The sequence below is a fragment of the Mustela putorius genome, unplaced genomic scaffold (assembly GCF_011764305.1).
Source record: "Mustela putorius furo isolate JIRA1106 unplaced genomic scaffold, ASM1176430v1.1 tig00003836_pilon_pilon_pilon, whole genome shotgun sequence".
NCBI classification, from domain to species: Eukaryota; Metazoa; Chordata; class Mammalia; order Carnivora; family Mustelidae; genus Mustela; species Mustela putorius.
In genome coordinates, this window is record NW_025421989.1 from 26,459,157 (window position 1) to 26,474,552 (window position 15,396).

The following is a 15,396-nucleotide window of genomic DNA, read 5'->3' on the forward strand; positions in this document are numbered from 1 at the left end:
CGGGCTCCCAGCTCCATGGGGAGTCTGCTTCTCCCTCTGACCTTCTCCTCGCTCATGCTCTCTCTCACTGTCTCTCTCTCTCAAATAAATAAAGAAAATCTTAAAAAAAAAAATTCAATTTATAAGCCAGTGACAAGGAAAAAAGAAAATGGCAATAATGGCCCCATGTTTCCTTGTTTACATGAGTTTTTCTAGTAAGTTCAATGTGAATTGGAATTAATGGTGAACTGATGAAAGGGAATCTAGAATATTCTTCCAACTAAAAGCATGGCTCTCAAAAAACGGTTTTCATTAGCACCTCTGACTCAACTCTTATGGGAAGGGAAGGGTAAGATGAAGGAGGGAGGGAGGGAGGAAGGATGAGGGAAATTTGGTCATAATAATGAAATACCACTTAAGGCATTTGAGCAAAGAAGGGCACCTGGGTGGCTCAGTTGGTTGAGTGACTTCGATTCAGATCGTGGTATCTCACAGTCCTGGGATGGAGCCCTACTCCTCGGCGCTAAGCGGAAAATCTGCTTCTCCCTCTCCCTCCGCCCCCACCCCTGCTGGTGCTCTATGTCTGTCTCAAATAAATGAATCAAATCTTTATTTATTTATTTACTTATTTATTTGACAGAGAGAGATCACAAGCAGGCGGAGAGGCAGGCAGAGAGAGAGGGAGAAGCAGGCTCCCTGCTGAGCAGAGAGCCCGATGTAGGACTCGATCCCAGGACCCTGAGATCATGACCTGAGCCGAAGGCAGCGGCTTAACCCACTGAGCCACCCAGGCGCCCGAATAAAATCTTTCTCAAAAAAAGAATGTCGAGCAAAGAAAAGGACACCAATTATCTTCTTTAGCAGTTTAAGCATATGCATGAACCAGGTTTCAACTACAACACGAACCTACCCTCAAAATACTGAAGAAAATGACCATCACCCCACATTGAGAAGTTAACCACACAAACCACAACAAATGTAACGGGTAACTATGAAGCTAAACCCACCACAGCTGATAATTTAAAAAACCCAGCAATTGAGAAGTCAACTCAAGACAATACTGGTAATACTCTAATAAAAGAGCCTTCGTGAAAAGCTACAGGAATTCTGTCCATAAGCAGGCCTCATAGGAGTGTGGTCAAACTACCTCTATTTACGAATACCAAATAGCAGCAACTTACAAATACTGTAGTTATTTGTCAGTATCCATCAGGAGCTCAAGAGAACATGAGTTCAACATTTACCACCCAAAGGGGTGTGGAAAGAACGTCTGTGGAACCCAAGGGCCCATATTTCGATTACTGAACAAAAAGCTAAAGGCAACCTAAGCAAAATAGAATTTTTAGGAGTTATTTTAAGGATGGATAATATTAAATGTGATCAATTGGCATGAGGAATGCTGTCAAATGGATTCAGAAGTGTCCTGGCACGGTATTTTCACACTCAGAGAGAAAACAGTATGTCGAGAGCCTCTAAAATCGAATCCGCAGATGCTCGGTTACAGATAAAAGGAATTCTTAATCTTGGTAGGATAGGCTCGTGTTTCAACACACTTTACATCACCAGAAGCTAATAGTTACTAAGTACCTCCCGTGTGCCTGCTGCAACTCTGAGCACTCCCCCTCTACAGGCTCAATGAGCCCCCCAAGCACCCCCCGAGCACAGGAGCCAGCAAGGTTAAAAATGACAGCAGAGCTGGGATTTTAACCAAGGGAGCTGGCTTCAGGGCCTCTGCACTTAACTACTCTGCCACTCACTACTACTCTAGGTATTCTGGAATGATTATTTTCATGGGCCGGGGCGGGGGCGGGGGACTTGCTCCCAACAGTTGAAGTTGTAATTTATTCTCATTTCTGTATCATTCTCTATTACAGCAACTGTACATTGATGATACTCATTTTTGTCATATGAATATAAAAATTCACAAGACAGATGAAAAAGCAACTTACTCATTTTGAATGCATGAATACAGCAGGAGGCAGGAAACAGATGTAAAATAAACAGAGTCTGGTGCCCAAGCTCTTGTAGGTGAAGCATCCTGAATATAAAGTTGGCATACTCAAATGCATCTCAGCAATAAGTCCTTAAAATGTTTACAGAAGAAAACACTACAAACTCCCGGGCGGGATGGGGGTAATTCTCAGGCCGCTGCCCAATACCAATTTACAGATACACGACTCTTTTGTGGAGTCACTTAAAGGTATGAAGTTTTCCACTTAAAAGGGCAGTATTAATTGGTTTCATTTGCAGGAAGACTTAACCACCTGCCACTGGGAACGGAATCTCTTAAATAAAGATCACGGGCATGTGTGGGGTGTGTGCGCGTGCGCATATACATGCACTGCCGTAGTGATAAGGGTGTTCATTTATCCATGCCATCCTATTATAACCAAAAACTCATATATGGGATGTTTCTTAGCTCTTCGTTCAGTCTCGTATTTGAACCAGTTAAAGCCATCTATTTCCACTCAGATGGCTTAGCATAAGGAAATGCTGGCTTGGAACACAGGGAGCTTGGGCCTTCTGTCTAGATCTGACATGATATAATTGCGGTATGCAGAATGCAGCAAGTCCTCCCCTCTCTGGGCTTCAGCTTTCTCATTAGAAAAAGCAGAGATGTGGTCAGTCTCCAAGGTTTGTGACTCACTGCCAGGGCATGCCGGGCCTTACTCAGGTCACAAGAATCAATCCACTGTGACAGCGGAGTTGTTTCCGAGGATTATGAAATAAAGAGCAACCTGATGATACCTTAATTGAAACAAACTAGTTTCGGGCACCTGGGTGGCTCAATTGGTTAAGCGTCTGCCTTTAGCTCAGGTCATGATCCCCAGGTCCTGGGATCCCGCCGGCGGGAGCCTGTGTCTCCCTTTCCCTCTGCCTACCGCTCCCCCCGCTTGTGTTCTCTCTCTCTGTCAAATGAATAACTAAAATCTTAAAAAAAAAAAAGAAACTAGTTCCAAAACATCACTTTTACTACCCAAAAGAGTCAGTTTCCCACTACCTGTGTTGACCCATTTTTAAGTAGCCAGTGCAGCAGTACTAAAGTGTGTTCATACTGCTGGGCATCCGTGTCCAGAATGGAGAGATCCAGACCTGAGCTAAGCAAAAGGTTTACAAGATCACCCAGTGAGCGCTGCACATGAAAGCAGCCCTCTCTCCTGGCCACTTCTTGGCTCTGGTCTGAATCAGAAGCGACGCCCTTCTAACTGTACCAACCCGAAAGAAGTTAAGTTTTCTTCTGAAGTCGACTTCTCTTTCTACGATACAAGGAGCCCATTCGTAGGAGAAAACAAGGACCTCCCTCCTGCTTCCTGAGGGTTAGAAAGAGAGGTCTTTGAGCACAGCCCTGCCAGCCTGGCCTCCAGTCCCAAGGTCTTTACACTTCAGATAAAGGACAAAGGGCATTTTCACTCGTGTTATCTTTCGCTGCAGCAAACAGCACATTTTCATTCCCAGTACATAGGGAAACGGGAGGTGGCTGGCCAGAGCACCTGGCTGAGGGAGAGTGCGCCACGGCCAGGACAGCGACTGTGAGGTGAACAAAATGAATCTGGTGAACCTGACTGCAAATGACTAGAGCAAGTTGAGAGGCTTCCCAAACCGAAGTAACATAAACCTTGCCTGGCTCTGTACACACAGAATGTTCCCGACATCCTACTAGAAACATCTAACTGCCAATACTCAAGTTCTTAAGATGACCATTCCTCTTACCCCTAAGTCCCCTATGTTCCCATTTTTTTAGGGCATCTTGTATTCCAGCAGGGACCCAGAACAAAGGCCTGTTACCTCAGAAGAGTGGACAGCAGAATCAAAATGTGCGTACTGGGGACTGAGCTGGTGAGTGGGGGTTTGGGGACAGCAGACTAGGAATTGAAGTCTTCTGTCAGCTGAGGGCCTTGAGGGGCAGAAATAAATTATTCATCCATTTTTTGAAAAGATTTTATTGATTTGACAGAAATCACAAGTAGGCAGAGAGACAGGCAGAGAGAGAGGGAGGGAAGCAGGCTCCCTGCTGAGCAGAGAGCCCGATGTGGGGCTCAATCCCACCACCCTGGGATCATGACCTGAGCTGAAAGCAAAGGCTTTATTTAACCCACTGAGCCACCCAGGCGCCCCTTATTCATCCATTTCAATAATAAGAAAAACACAACCCCCACAGCTTGCCCATTCCATTCTCCTGAAAGGATTGGTGAGATTCAAGGACAGAATTCACGTGAACAACGGTCTGGTATGATTATCAGTAGCAACGGTAATGATATTATTTGTAAGCATAGTAGGTACAAAGGGTAGGGAGAAACCCATTTCGTGGTGGTAAAAGCCAGTGGTGGGTGGTTATGGAAGCAGACTAGGAAAGGCCTGAGAATCAGAAAAATTAGGATTTATGCAGTGGGCCACGGGAAGAACCGGATTGCTACACAAGATACCATACAGCGAATCCGTTTCTTTAAAACCGGTATGAGAGCAGTAAGAGCAATGACAAGGTCAGGGTGTAGAGAATACTGAAAGTGGCAAGGAAGGAGATCAGACAGAAGAGGTTTCTTTCTCTTAAAAACAAAAAAAAGTTAGCACTTTATTTTTTTCTAATTCTGAATGTTCAAAGAAGAAAATTCAGAAAATACAGTAGGAAAACCGTAAGAAAATAACATCCACCTGTTACCCCTGTTTATCTCTTGACAGATATCCCCCCCTCGGCTCACAGAAGACACTCCCAAGAGCTTGGAGACCGGCTAGCTAGGACACATTCACTACATATGCGAAGACAGACTGAGTTCCAAGCTTCGACACTAAGAAGACAGTGTTGCTATTACTAAGATAGAGACATGTGGTCAGGGAAGAACAGGGGCATCCAGCCAAAGGATGCGGCACACGGAAGTACAGGCAGACAAGAGCACAGCATTTCGGAAGGCAGAGCTTCTGTTCGGTGACCCCTTGTCCTGACTCCCACTTGAGAGAGAGACGATATCTTACTAAATCTCTACGAAAGAAATGAGAACTGTAGGATGTGATAGAAACGCTATCACTGCAATGGCAATCACATTACCATATATTAATGTATCGAGTCAACGCTTAGTATACCTTACATTTACACCATGTAACATGTCAAGTATATTGTCTATTTCAACGAACACAAAGAGCCAGGGGCGCCTGGGTGGCTCAGTCAGTTCAGAGTCCGACACTTGGTTTCAGCTCAGGTCCTGAACTTGGGGTTGTGAGATCAAGCTCCTCCACCCCCTTGTAGGGTTCGGGCCCAGAGCTCAGCACAGTGTCTGCTTGAGATTCTCCCTCTGCCCCTCCCCCACCCCCTTCACAAAAACAAATAAATCTTAAAAAAGAGCCTGCAGTGAGGGTGGTGGCAGCCGCAGCCACAGGCAGTACTGTGGGACCTGAAACAAGGGATCCAGGGGTCGTCCACGGCTGTCGCTGTCAGCGGACCTGCACTCTGTCCTTTGCTCTCAACCTAAGCCACAGTACCCAAACCACTGTGTGCCTATGCATTTATAACAACACATGTGTGTTCTTCAGAACTAGAATTTAAAGAGTAACTGAAATTTGATTACAGAGAAAACAATTACTTCGGAAAAACAACTCAGGACATTATAGTTGCTTTCCAACTGGATTTAAGAAAATGAATCTGGATTATTTGTGGTCGTTAGTAATCATTTTATGAAAGTTACTTGTGTCTCCATTCTGGAACAGAGTGCAAAAAAAAAAAAATGTAGAGGTACTGATAACCTGTTTACATTTTGGGAACTCTGAGCATGAGGTGAAGAAATGCATTTATTTCTCCACGTCTTTTTTATATTTATAGCTACTGTGCCATAACTTGGCACAACAATCCTAACAATATGTCCAACGCTAAATAAGGGAGCTTATTATGTGGACATTTCCTTGGGGTGCTTCGTTGACTTTTAAATGAATGCTGAAATGGCTTAAAACATGTAAATATTCACAACATTCTTCCTCCTAGGCCTGTGGTTTTACCCTAGTCTGTGGCCAAAGATAGTCAGCCTAAACCGGTTATCTGCTTATCTCTACAGCTAGTTCTACAGTTCACGGGATTACAATGGATTGAGAAACTCCATAGAAGAAAACAGTGCTTAGCACTGAAAACCAAACTTAAAAACAACAACAAAAAAATACTCAAACTTCAAAAGATCACTGTGAATAATGGGATACTGCAAATATCTCAATCTTTCAGGGCCTGGTGCTATTACAAAGAGCAACAAGTTTTGACAACAAGCCATCCAGCAGTATGTAATCAAAAGCCATAAAAACTCTTTTCAGGCTGGTAATCTCATTCCGGAGAATTTATCCTAAGGGAAAACTTCAATCAAGGAAAACATGTTGCTAAATGGGTGAAGATGTTCACTACAACATCACGTGCCTCGGCAAACAAGGGGAAAAGGCAACCTGTCTCTCAATGGAGTGCGGGAAGACACGGTCTCCGGGGGCACTGACTGTGGTGTGGCAGAGGCCGCGGGATGGGAGAAGAGAATGGACAAGCCGTGTGTTGGGCTACGGATGGACACCAGCACAACAAACTGATCTCCTTCCATGTAGAGACACCAATCAGGCCTTCAGATTATAGAGGAATGCTAAGATGCAAAAGGACAACTTCAAAAAGTGATGGTCACCGGAGCCTCGATGGCTGAAGCAGGTAAGCGTCTGCCTTCGGCTGGGGTCATGATCCCAGGGTCCGGGGATTGAGCCCAGCATCAGGCTCTCTGCTCAGCAGGGAGTCTGCTTCTCTCTCTCCCTCTGCCTGCCCCTCCCTCTGCTCTTGCTATTTCTCTTTCTCAAATAAGTAAATAAATAAATAAAATCTTTTTAAAAAAGGAATACAGGGATAAAGGCTAAGACATTAAAAGACTCACCTACAAAAGTTAGTTTCTTTTTTCTTTTTTTTTTTTAAGATTTTATTTATTTATTTGACAGACTGTGATCACAAGTAGGCAGAGAGGCAGGCAGAGAGAGAGAGAGGGAGGGGGAAGCAGGCTCCCCGCTGAGCAAAGAGCCCGATGCGGGGCTCGATCCCAGGACCCTGGGATCATGGCCCGAGCTGAAGGCAGACGGTTTCACCCTCTGACCTACCCAGACGCCCCACAGTAGTGAGTTTCTGATCTACAATGGATTTCTGTGGCTGGAGTTGTATTTCCTTCTTTGCTGAACGACTGCAGATGCCCTTCCCTCCCGGCAACTAACTAGCCATGGTCCCTGGTGCAGACAGACACTTCTTTTCCTCTCTCCGTACTGTCCTCTCTCCCAAAACCCAGAGTCCAGAAGCCACTGCCTCCAGAAGTTTCAAGCACCAATCGCCTACCCACCTGCCTGCACTGGAGCTAATGTGAGAAACTCAAGGTGTAGGTTCTTATTTTCTCATTAATTTCTACAACACAAAAGAAGAAACATGTTATTAAGAAGATGAGTAACTCACAAACTGGAAGCAGCTCCTGACGCTCGGCTCAATGTTACTGCCCCCGAAGGACGCGACTTCACCCAACTGCCTTGGGATCTGGATCGAGTCATGCAGGAGGAGGCCCAGCCTGCGTTGGTCACAAAATCCTGTTGAACTTGCCACTTGCTTGAAAAGGTCTACAAAAGGAAGAAGGGCATTTCGACAATCAAAATGCAGCACCATGTCGATGACGGCAAAACCTACCACCTACCTCAATTCCAAGCACTTACTTACTGAGAGCAGCCCACATTCCCACAGAGAGGGGGTTCTTTCTAATTCAATGTGCTCATCGGCACATTTACTATTTTTATGGATCAAGTTAATCATCACCGTGTGTATATATAAAGGGTGACAGCTTTTAAATAAACTATAGCCCTGCAAGAAACGTGAGTTTATATATAGTCGTGACACCTGAATTTTCCTAAACCAAAATGTCATCCTTTGGGAAAGGTTTTATATATAGGATGTAACCATTATCATAAAATAAATATTTTAGCAGTAAGAACCATGTAACTGGTTCAAAGCACCATCCTCTTTGGACATCAGAGATTCAAAATAGACCCAAACTGGAACTTCCTTATGAAGTCCTAAGATAAGAGCTTCTTGCATGTGTTCCCACAGGATCCTGTATATGTTCATAAATTAGTTCCTATCACTTTATACATTGGTCTAATACACGTCTGTCTTTGGGGCTGAAGAATGATATCCGCCACAAGGGCAGGGACTGTATCTGCTCAGCTGTGTACGAGAAGTGTCACGGAATAAATGAATACCCAGCACTTGACATGTTATGTCTTCTTCTCAGAAATAAAATCATTTCGGGGCGCCTGGGTGGCTCAGTGGGTTAAGCATCTGCCTTCGGCTCAGGTCATGATCTCAGGGTCCTGGTATCGAGCCCCACATCGGGCTTTCTGCTCAGCGGTGAGCCTGCTTCCCTCTCTCTATCTCTCGCTTTCTCTGCCTCTCTGCCTACTTGTGATCTTTGTCAAGTAAATAAATAAAGTCTTTAAAAAAAAAAAGAAATAAAATCATTTCAATCATACCTTAAATTCAAAAAGTTGCCAACAAAAGTAAATTCAAGGAAGTATTTCCTTTTCATAAGCACATCTGAAACTCTAACTAACTGAACTGTTTTACGCAGGTATCTAAGATGTCAATCACAAAAGCGAGACAGCATGCACAGCATTTTACCATTTCTTTGATACACACACACAGATTTTTCTTTCAAAATTATGAATTATCTTTTCCTATCCCAATCTGAAGTTCATATTTTTGTTTCACCAACCTCAAAACACGTTTGCTCTTGAGTTATTCGAAACACAGGCTCAAAGCTCCCTTTGGTTATTACGATGGGCTGGTACCATACCATTGATAAGGTTAGATTACAAACTAACTTGTAAATAATTCCACTATTTAAAGAAGAAAAACCCACAGAAATATTCTACTTTACGCAAAACACCTTTTTAAATGGTTAACGAAAGCCGTTCAGTTCTTTTTCTTTGGATCCGAGGATTAAAAAACTCAAGTGGAAACGACATAAAAGTGAGAGCTAAAAGGGCCTGTGTATTTTGAGACTTACTCCTGGGGGGAAATGAGCAGTAGGACACAGAGGGGCTTTGGAGAAATTCAATCTCTTTTATCTCCTGCCCATCCTTAAGCTCGGCACATCTCATCCCTGTGTGGCTAGGCCTTAAGGGAAAAGAGATAGGACATGATAGCCGAGGTTTGCTTAATATTCCTACCATCAAGACTTCTTACAAACCTTTAAAGGGGAAAAACAAGTACAGTCCTTCACAACAGGAACGAATCGCTTAGTCGTAGGCGCAACCACTGCTCCTCTAGCATTTGCTTTTCATTCGGATTCACGCATTTTAAGCCGACGAACCCAAGAGCTAACCAAAAGGAAATTCTATAAGGTGATATTTACCCTGAAAGAAATGGCAAGCTCTCTGTGTCTTAAGTAATAAAATGTTAGTCACGTCACAGAACTGTACAATGTGCGCTAAGATGATTATAAAATAAACAATGTTTCTGGAACATGAATGCCAGATAGTACTCTTTAAATAAGAATCCAAAAACTAAGCAAGCACACGGATTAAACCCTCACATTTATTTTTCTGACTTCTACAAAGGGGTTAGGAAATCAGACTTTATCCTCTAGAAACATGTGTTTTATTCAGACACAGTCAATGTAATGTAAAATCATACTTGGACTGGAGAAGTTAATCCTCATTCTCTATTTAAATACCTGCCACTTCATGTCTGACAGGCAGCGGCACAAACCAAGTTTGAGGACACTCTAAAAGCAGTTCTGTATCTTACAAGAGGGACCCGCTATCACCACAGAACACGAGGCACTCCCCATCTACAACTGGGGTAAATCAGCCAATGTTAATAAAAGAAGATAAAGTTAATACATGAGACTTACATCTGTACTTGTCTTCCAAATGGGCTTTGCACAGAGAAATGATGCCAGTTTTAAAAGACAGGACCCGGATCCTCCCCGTTCGTCCCCTATTTCGAATAATCAAACCAGGAAACAATTACTACCATTTTAATAGATGGTAAACACTTCTTAATAAAAACAAACAAACAAATAAACCCTTGGATACAGGAACTCTACTGCCCACTGTTGTATGAAACCAATGGCCTTATTAAGATCTGTGAAGAACCTGTCCGTTCATTATATACTTTCTTTGTTATCTGCCTCCCTCTATCTGGCTCACAGTCTCGAATGTGACGCAAACGTGACCTCTCTGACCAAGGAACTTCTACCAAGTTTTCCGTTCTTAAAAGCCCTTACTTGAATTCTAACAGTAGCTCTACATAAAAAGAATAAAAAATATCCTTCTGTTCAATGGAGAGCCACCTGGGTGTTTAAATTGGTAAAGTTACTTTGGTTCCTCAACAAATTGCCTACTGTGCTTACTGATGCCCCCCCAAGAAAAACCCAGCACTCTGAGAGTGTCCTCAGACTGCCCCTGACTGAAAAGACAATCACTCACCTGAGGCCACATGACACATAATATAAAATACACACATTTATCTTAAAAAATGTTAAGATATCCTGTATTAAAGAACATTCAAATATATGATCTTGAAGAGCAATTTTAAAAACAATCTACTGCTGTACCGGTGTTTTAAATATGTTTACACTTTCACTTTTCATATAAAGCTAAAATAAAGCATTCCTCATGACAAAGTTATAAATGGTTCATTTTATCCATGGAGGAGGGGGAATGAAACACGAATATGAAAGAATGTTCCATTTTGTAGAAAATGATTTTCAGTGATTTGCAGCTTTTACTTTGTTAGAGAAATAAAGTGAACCTTACATGGTGCTTAAAGAGCCAAAGATATTATATAATAATTCTCCCATTTAGCACTTCAAAACTGCAAGGAATACATCCCCACTGGGTTTACTTTGGGTGAACAATATGCTCAACTTTTAACTGGTACAATTTACTAAATCCCTTAGTCAAACAGGATATAACGCCCTAACAACATTACGATCATTGGAAGATTTCCTTATCTTTTCACCTCTTTAAGAATGGCAAATCAAAGTTTAACAAGTAAACTTCCTGAAGTATGACACAGGTCTTCAAGGAGTTAAAATTGCCCCCAAATAATTGCCAGGCAGGTAGAAGGGAAGCTCTATATACTCAGAATCCATTCAGACATCTTCTACAAAGAGCACAGCGCCAAAACGGCCAAAACGTATGTGAAGGAACACCTGAGTACAAACCCTTATCAGAGCAAATGTTAAGGGTAATCCACAATGAAAACCCAGTTAAGTTCAAGGGTCTGGTAAATAATTACCAGAATTAAACAGCCAGGTGGTCTTGGAATTCAAAAAGGACTACCTTATCAAAATACCAAAGAAGAAAGCATACATTTTAATCACAGAGGTGGCAGAAATCTCCAACAAAGGCAAAAGAGCTGAAATGCAACTCCTCTCAGAAAAGCTTCCCAGATTCCCACATGGGGTATGTTCTTGCTAGCACATGAAATGAGGCATGTCATCATTTTGAGGTGTAAGAAGAATTAGTCAAAATTAAGACCAATTATGTCTGCTACCTTCCTCAACGGCCTTCAGTAAGCTCAAGACAAAACTAAGAACTGGGGATACCTCCTGTGTGCAATTCAAGAGAAGTAAAAGAGTATAGTCCGAGAGAGTGAGGGAGGGAGGTGAATGCTCTGAACCTTCCTCGGTTTGAGAAGCCAAGTTGGCTCCAGAAAGGGCTTGTTCTCATTTTGTGTGGCTTATCAATTCACCATTCTCGGCAAAAAAAAGCTCCTGAGTGTCAGCGAACGAACGCTCTTCAGATCTGGTGACAGGTGTGCCAGCATCTCCAGGAGCACATCCATTTCTGCCACCAATGGGAGCCGCCCCCAAAAGTGGATGGAGGAATGCAAATTACACAGGCAAGAAAAGGCTACACACTGACTCATTCTACTATTTGAAACATGAGCATGAAAAATGATGATCTCAGGGTTTTGTTTGTTTTCTGAGAGCAATCTACAGTCCAGCTCTTACCTCCTAGTTGATCCAAGTATTTTTCGGCTTCGGTGAATACGCAAATGATTTATCACAGGGACAGCACTGGGCACCTTCCATCCTGAGGACAGTATTTCTACACTGGGGCCCCTGTTGTGATGCTAATTACATCCGCACCACTCTGGAAACTAAGCGTACCGTGGCAGAGTCCATAAAGAGCTGGTCATACGTACGTGTCATAAACATTCAGCAGCCAATTGAGGCACATATCCACGCAGAGAGGGACGTTGACCAGATTGTTGTGTTCTTGCTCCAGGCGATCATAAATAGTGGTCAGACAATTAATGACCTGCAGAATGTCCATGGGCTGGTCATTTTGCTTGAGGTTGTGCTGGTCCAAGGCTTCGCATGCCGCCGACAGGCTCAACAGATCCACTACAAAAGCCACATAAAGATCACAAGTGAGTCCGCAGGGAAAAATCCGCCTTTCACTCTTTCTCCCTTTCCTGGGAAAATCCTGGTCGGGTTGTCTCATACTCTTCAGCGAACACCAAACCCAAACCCTATCCTCTTTAAAAATAATTTTTTTTTGAAGTCTAGTTAGTTAACATATAGTGTACTACTGGTTTCAGGGGTAGAATTTAGAGGTTCATCAGTTGCACAGAACACCCAGTGCTCATTGCATCAAGTGCCCTCCATAATGCCCAGCACCCAGTTACCCCATCCCCCCACCGAACTCCCCTCCAGCAACCCTCAGTTTGTTCCCTAGAGTTGAGTCTCTCATGGTTTGTCTCCCTGTTTTTGTCCGGCTTTATTTTCCCTTCCCTTCCCCTGTGCTGAACAGTTTTGTCTCTTAAATGCCACATGACTGAAATCATAGGGTTCTCGTCTTTCTCTGACTGACTTATTTCATGCAGCATAATACCCTCTAGTTCCATCCATGTCACTGCAAATGGCAAGAGTTCAATCTTTTTGATGGCTGTGTAATATGCTGTATATGTCTATACACATATACCACGTCTGCTTTATCCATGTGCCCTTCGATAGCTCAGCTGGTAGTGAAGAACCCCAGTTTAAGCCCTACCCTCCTTTGAAGTGCTTTGTCTTCAACCCCAGCTCTACGTTTCACGGCTAGAGTATTCAGGATCTGAGGTTGCTGTGAAGTCTCGCTGGCACTAGGTAAAGAATGTGGGCGGGAGGAAGAGTCTCCATTCCTGAAGTAAATGGGTATTTCAGAGTTAAGAGGACCTAAAATGTTCTATGGGAACAGACTCATTTCCACTTAGTACAAGTAAGAAGAAAAATCTGTTTTACTAGAAATTTTGAGAGCGCTCCTGACAGTACCTTTGTAGATTACTATTAGAGAAGGTCAGTTTGATTAATCTGTGTGGTTAGGGTTGTGTAAACTCTATTTCCGGCTATGCATTTGTAATCATTAAGTATTTTTCGCCTTGAAATATCACTCACGTCACATTCTCTCTGCTACCTTAATATTAAGTGAAAAAGTCATCCACTTGATTAGAATTTTCAAAAGAGACACTAAAGTAACTGCATAATCTACTCAGTTTTTAGACTTGAGGCTCACTTATTTCTCTCATCTCCAAGCTGTATTTTACAATGTGTACTTTCCAAGTCCTCTAAGAACTTTCTAAGATGGGGGGAGGTGGATTCCCTTGCTCTTAAGTGTTACTTATTCATATGCCACGAGACAAAAATTTAACAAAAGTGAGACCTCAACCTTGTCCAACTGCAGCAAATTGCAAGCTTTACTCCCAAATGTCATGGGAAGACACTTTTCTCTAAAGCCAATTTATTAGCCAAATTGGAAATGCAGCAACTGTGCTTTTCTAACACCTAATACACTTAAGCTCTGGTCTGAATTCTCTGTCCTTGGAGACAAAGAATCAATGGTAATTAAGTCAATTTCTTGCACATCTAGGGGGATGAGGCAGACAAACCTGGGCCATCCCAGTCAGTAAACAGCTAGGCGGATGCTACACAGATGCGAATTTAAGGCTTCAATGTATTTCACTAGTTATTTGTGAAGAGTTCTAATTTAATGTTCAGGGAGGGGGGTGAATATAGTGGTTAATACCTCTGCAGGTTCATACCCATGTCGTGCACGTTTTTCTCTTTTGAAAAAGAAAAAACAGTAACCTTTGAAGTTTCCCTGGAAGCCAGAAGGAGACCTGGTGGTGGAAGCAGGAGGGATTTTTGTCTTTCATCCCAGCCAGTAAAGCTCTGTGGCTTCCACGCAGTTTCCCGAAAATGCCCTGGACTAGCACTCACCCTATCAAAGCCAAGGTCCCACTCCTTTTGTGTTAAAATACTCTCGTGACAGAGAAATGACCTCTTTACATGGAAGCCGAGACTTTATTTAAAGCGGCAGGAAAGAACATAGCTTGATTTGAGAGGGAGGCAGGTAGGAAAAAGATCGGAAGAATGGAAAAAAAAATAATAATGCAAAAAGGCAGGGGGCCTGGAGGAAGGGAAGGCCCAGTAAGCAGACCAAGGACTCCCAACTTCCTCAACCCCTTCCCCTTCTGTGTGCTGCACTTGCTCAGAAGGAAAAATATTCAGGTGCAGGGTAGTGAGAACATTTAGAAAAGCAGCTCACCATCTCCGTGAGGGTGACAGAGGAATGGCTTTCTTCCAAATACCAATATTCTCAGTGCAATTCTTTGTAAACTGAAGGAAGCTATGGGTGGTTTGAAGTTTTTCTATTATTTTCTTGTTACTCTGCTTCCATCATTATAAGTATTTTGTCTTACATCCAAGGATACAAGAACTAACAAGGGAGAATGTGCAGACTCGGGTTTGTACTAAGAGTCTCATTTACTCATGTGATGGAAGAAAACAAACCAGTAGCAACATGGCATGGATTGCTTGTTACTGAGTCTACCCTCATCTCTGCACAGGCGAATGGGTAACACACAGAATTAGGAAATCCGGAGTAGAAACAGCTCCAGAGGGGAGCAAGGCAACTGCTCTGGAATAACAGGAGCAGAGACGACACAGTGAGGAGAGAAATACTGTACAGCGAGCTTTGCCAAAACCAGCTGCGATTCAACAGGAGAATGGTCCCTCACAGAAGACCGGAGAACACATTTCTCCCAAACGAACATATCAAACACAATTCCCCTTTCGTGGAACAATTTTTCAAAGACTTGTAGTCAGGTATCCATAGCCAATACTACGCACTTGAAAAGAGGAGAGAAAATCGATAGGACAATTTAATTGCCACAGAGACATGCACTTAACTGTTCCAAACGACCATTTGAAAGAATACAGTGAGATCTTTTGATGAAACATTAAACATAATGATTCACTATTTCTAGAAGCTTCAAAAAGCAACCAGCAGACACTTCTGTGAGACTGTTTTGTTGTTGTTGTTGTTGTTGTTTAATCTCAAACTAGGAATTTCCGCTGGGGGATGAATGTATGTATCTTCTTACTAGGGAAT

General features: G+C 42.9%; 1 protein-coding gene across 9 annotated transcripts in view; it reads right to left on the reverse strand.

The window, feature by feature from the left end:
* The window catches only part of DMD (dystrophin), a 2,119,021-nt gene that overhangs the window by 85,934 nt on the left and 2,017,691 nt on the right, over nucleotides 1-15,396 (reverse strand). For all 9 annotated transcript variants that reach the window (XM_045089435.1, XM_045089434.1, XM_045089436.1 and 6 more), the window contains 3 exons: nucleotides 12,167-12,368; nucleotides 9,864-9,949; nucleotides 7,415-7,572 (listed from right to left, as the gene is read on the reverse strand). In XM_045089435.1, coding sequence (XP_044945370.1) covers nucleotides 7,415-7,572; nucleotides 9,864-9,949; nucleotides 12,167-12,368 — 446 coding nt within the window. The remainder of the gene's footprint in view (nucleotides 1-7,414; nucleotides 7,573-9,863; nucleotides 9,950-12,166; nucleotides 12,369-15,396) is intronic.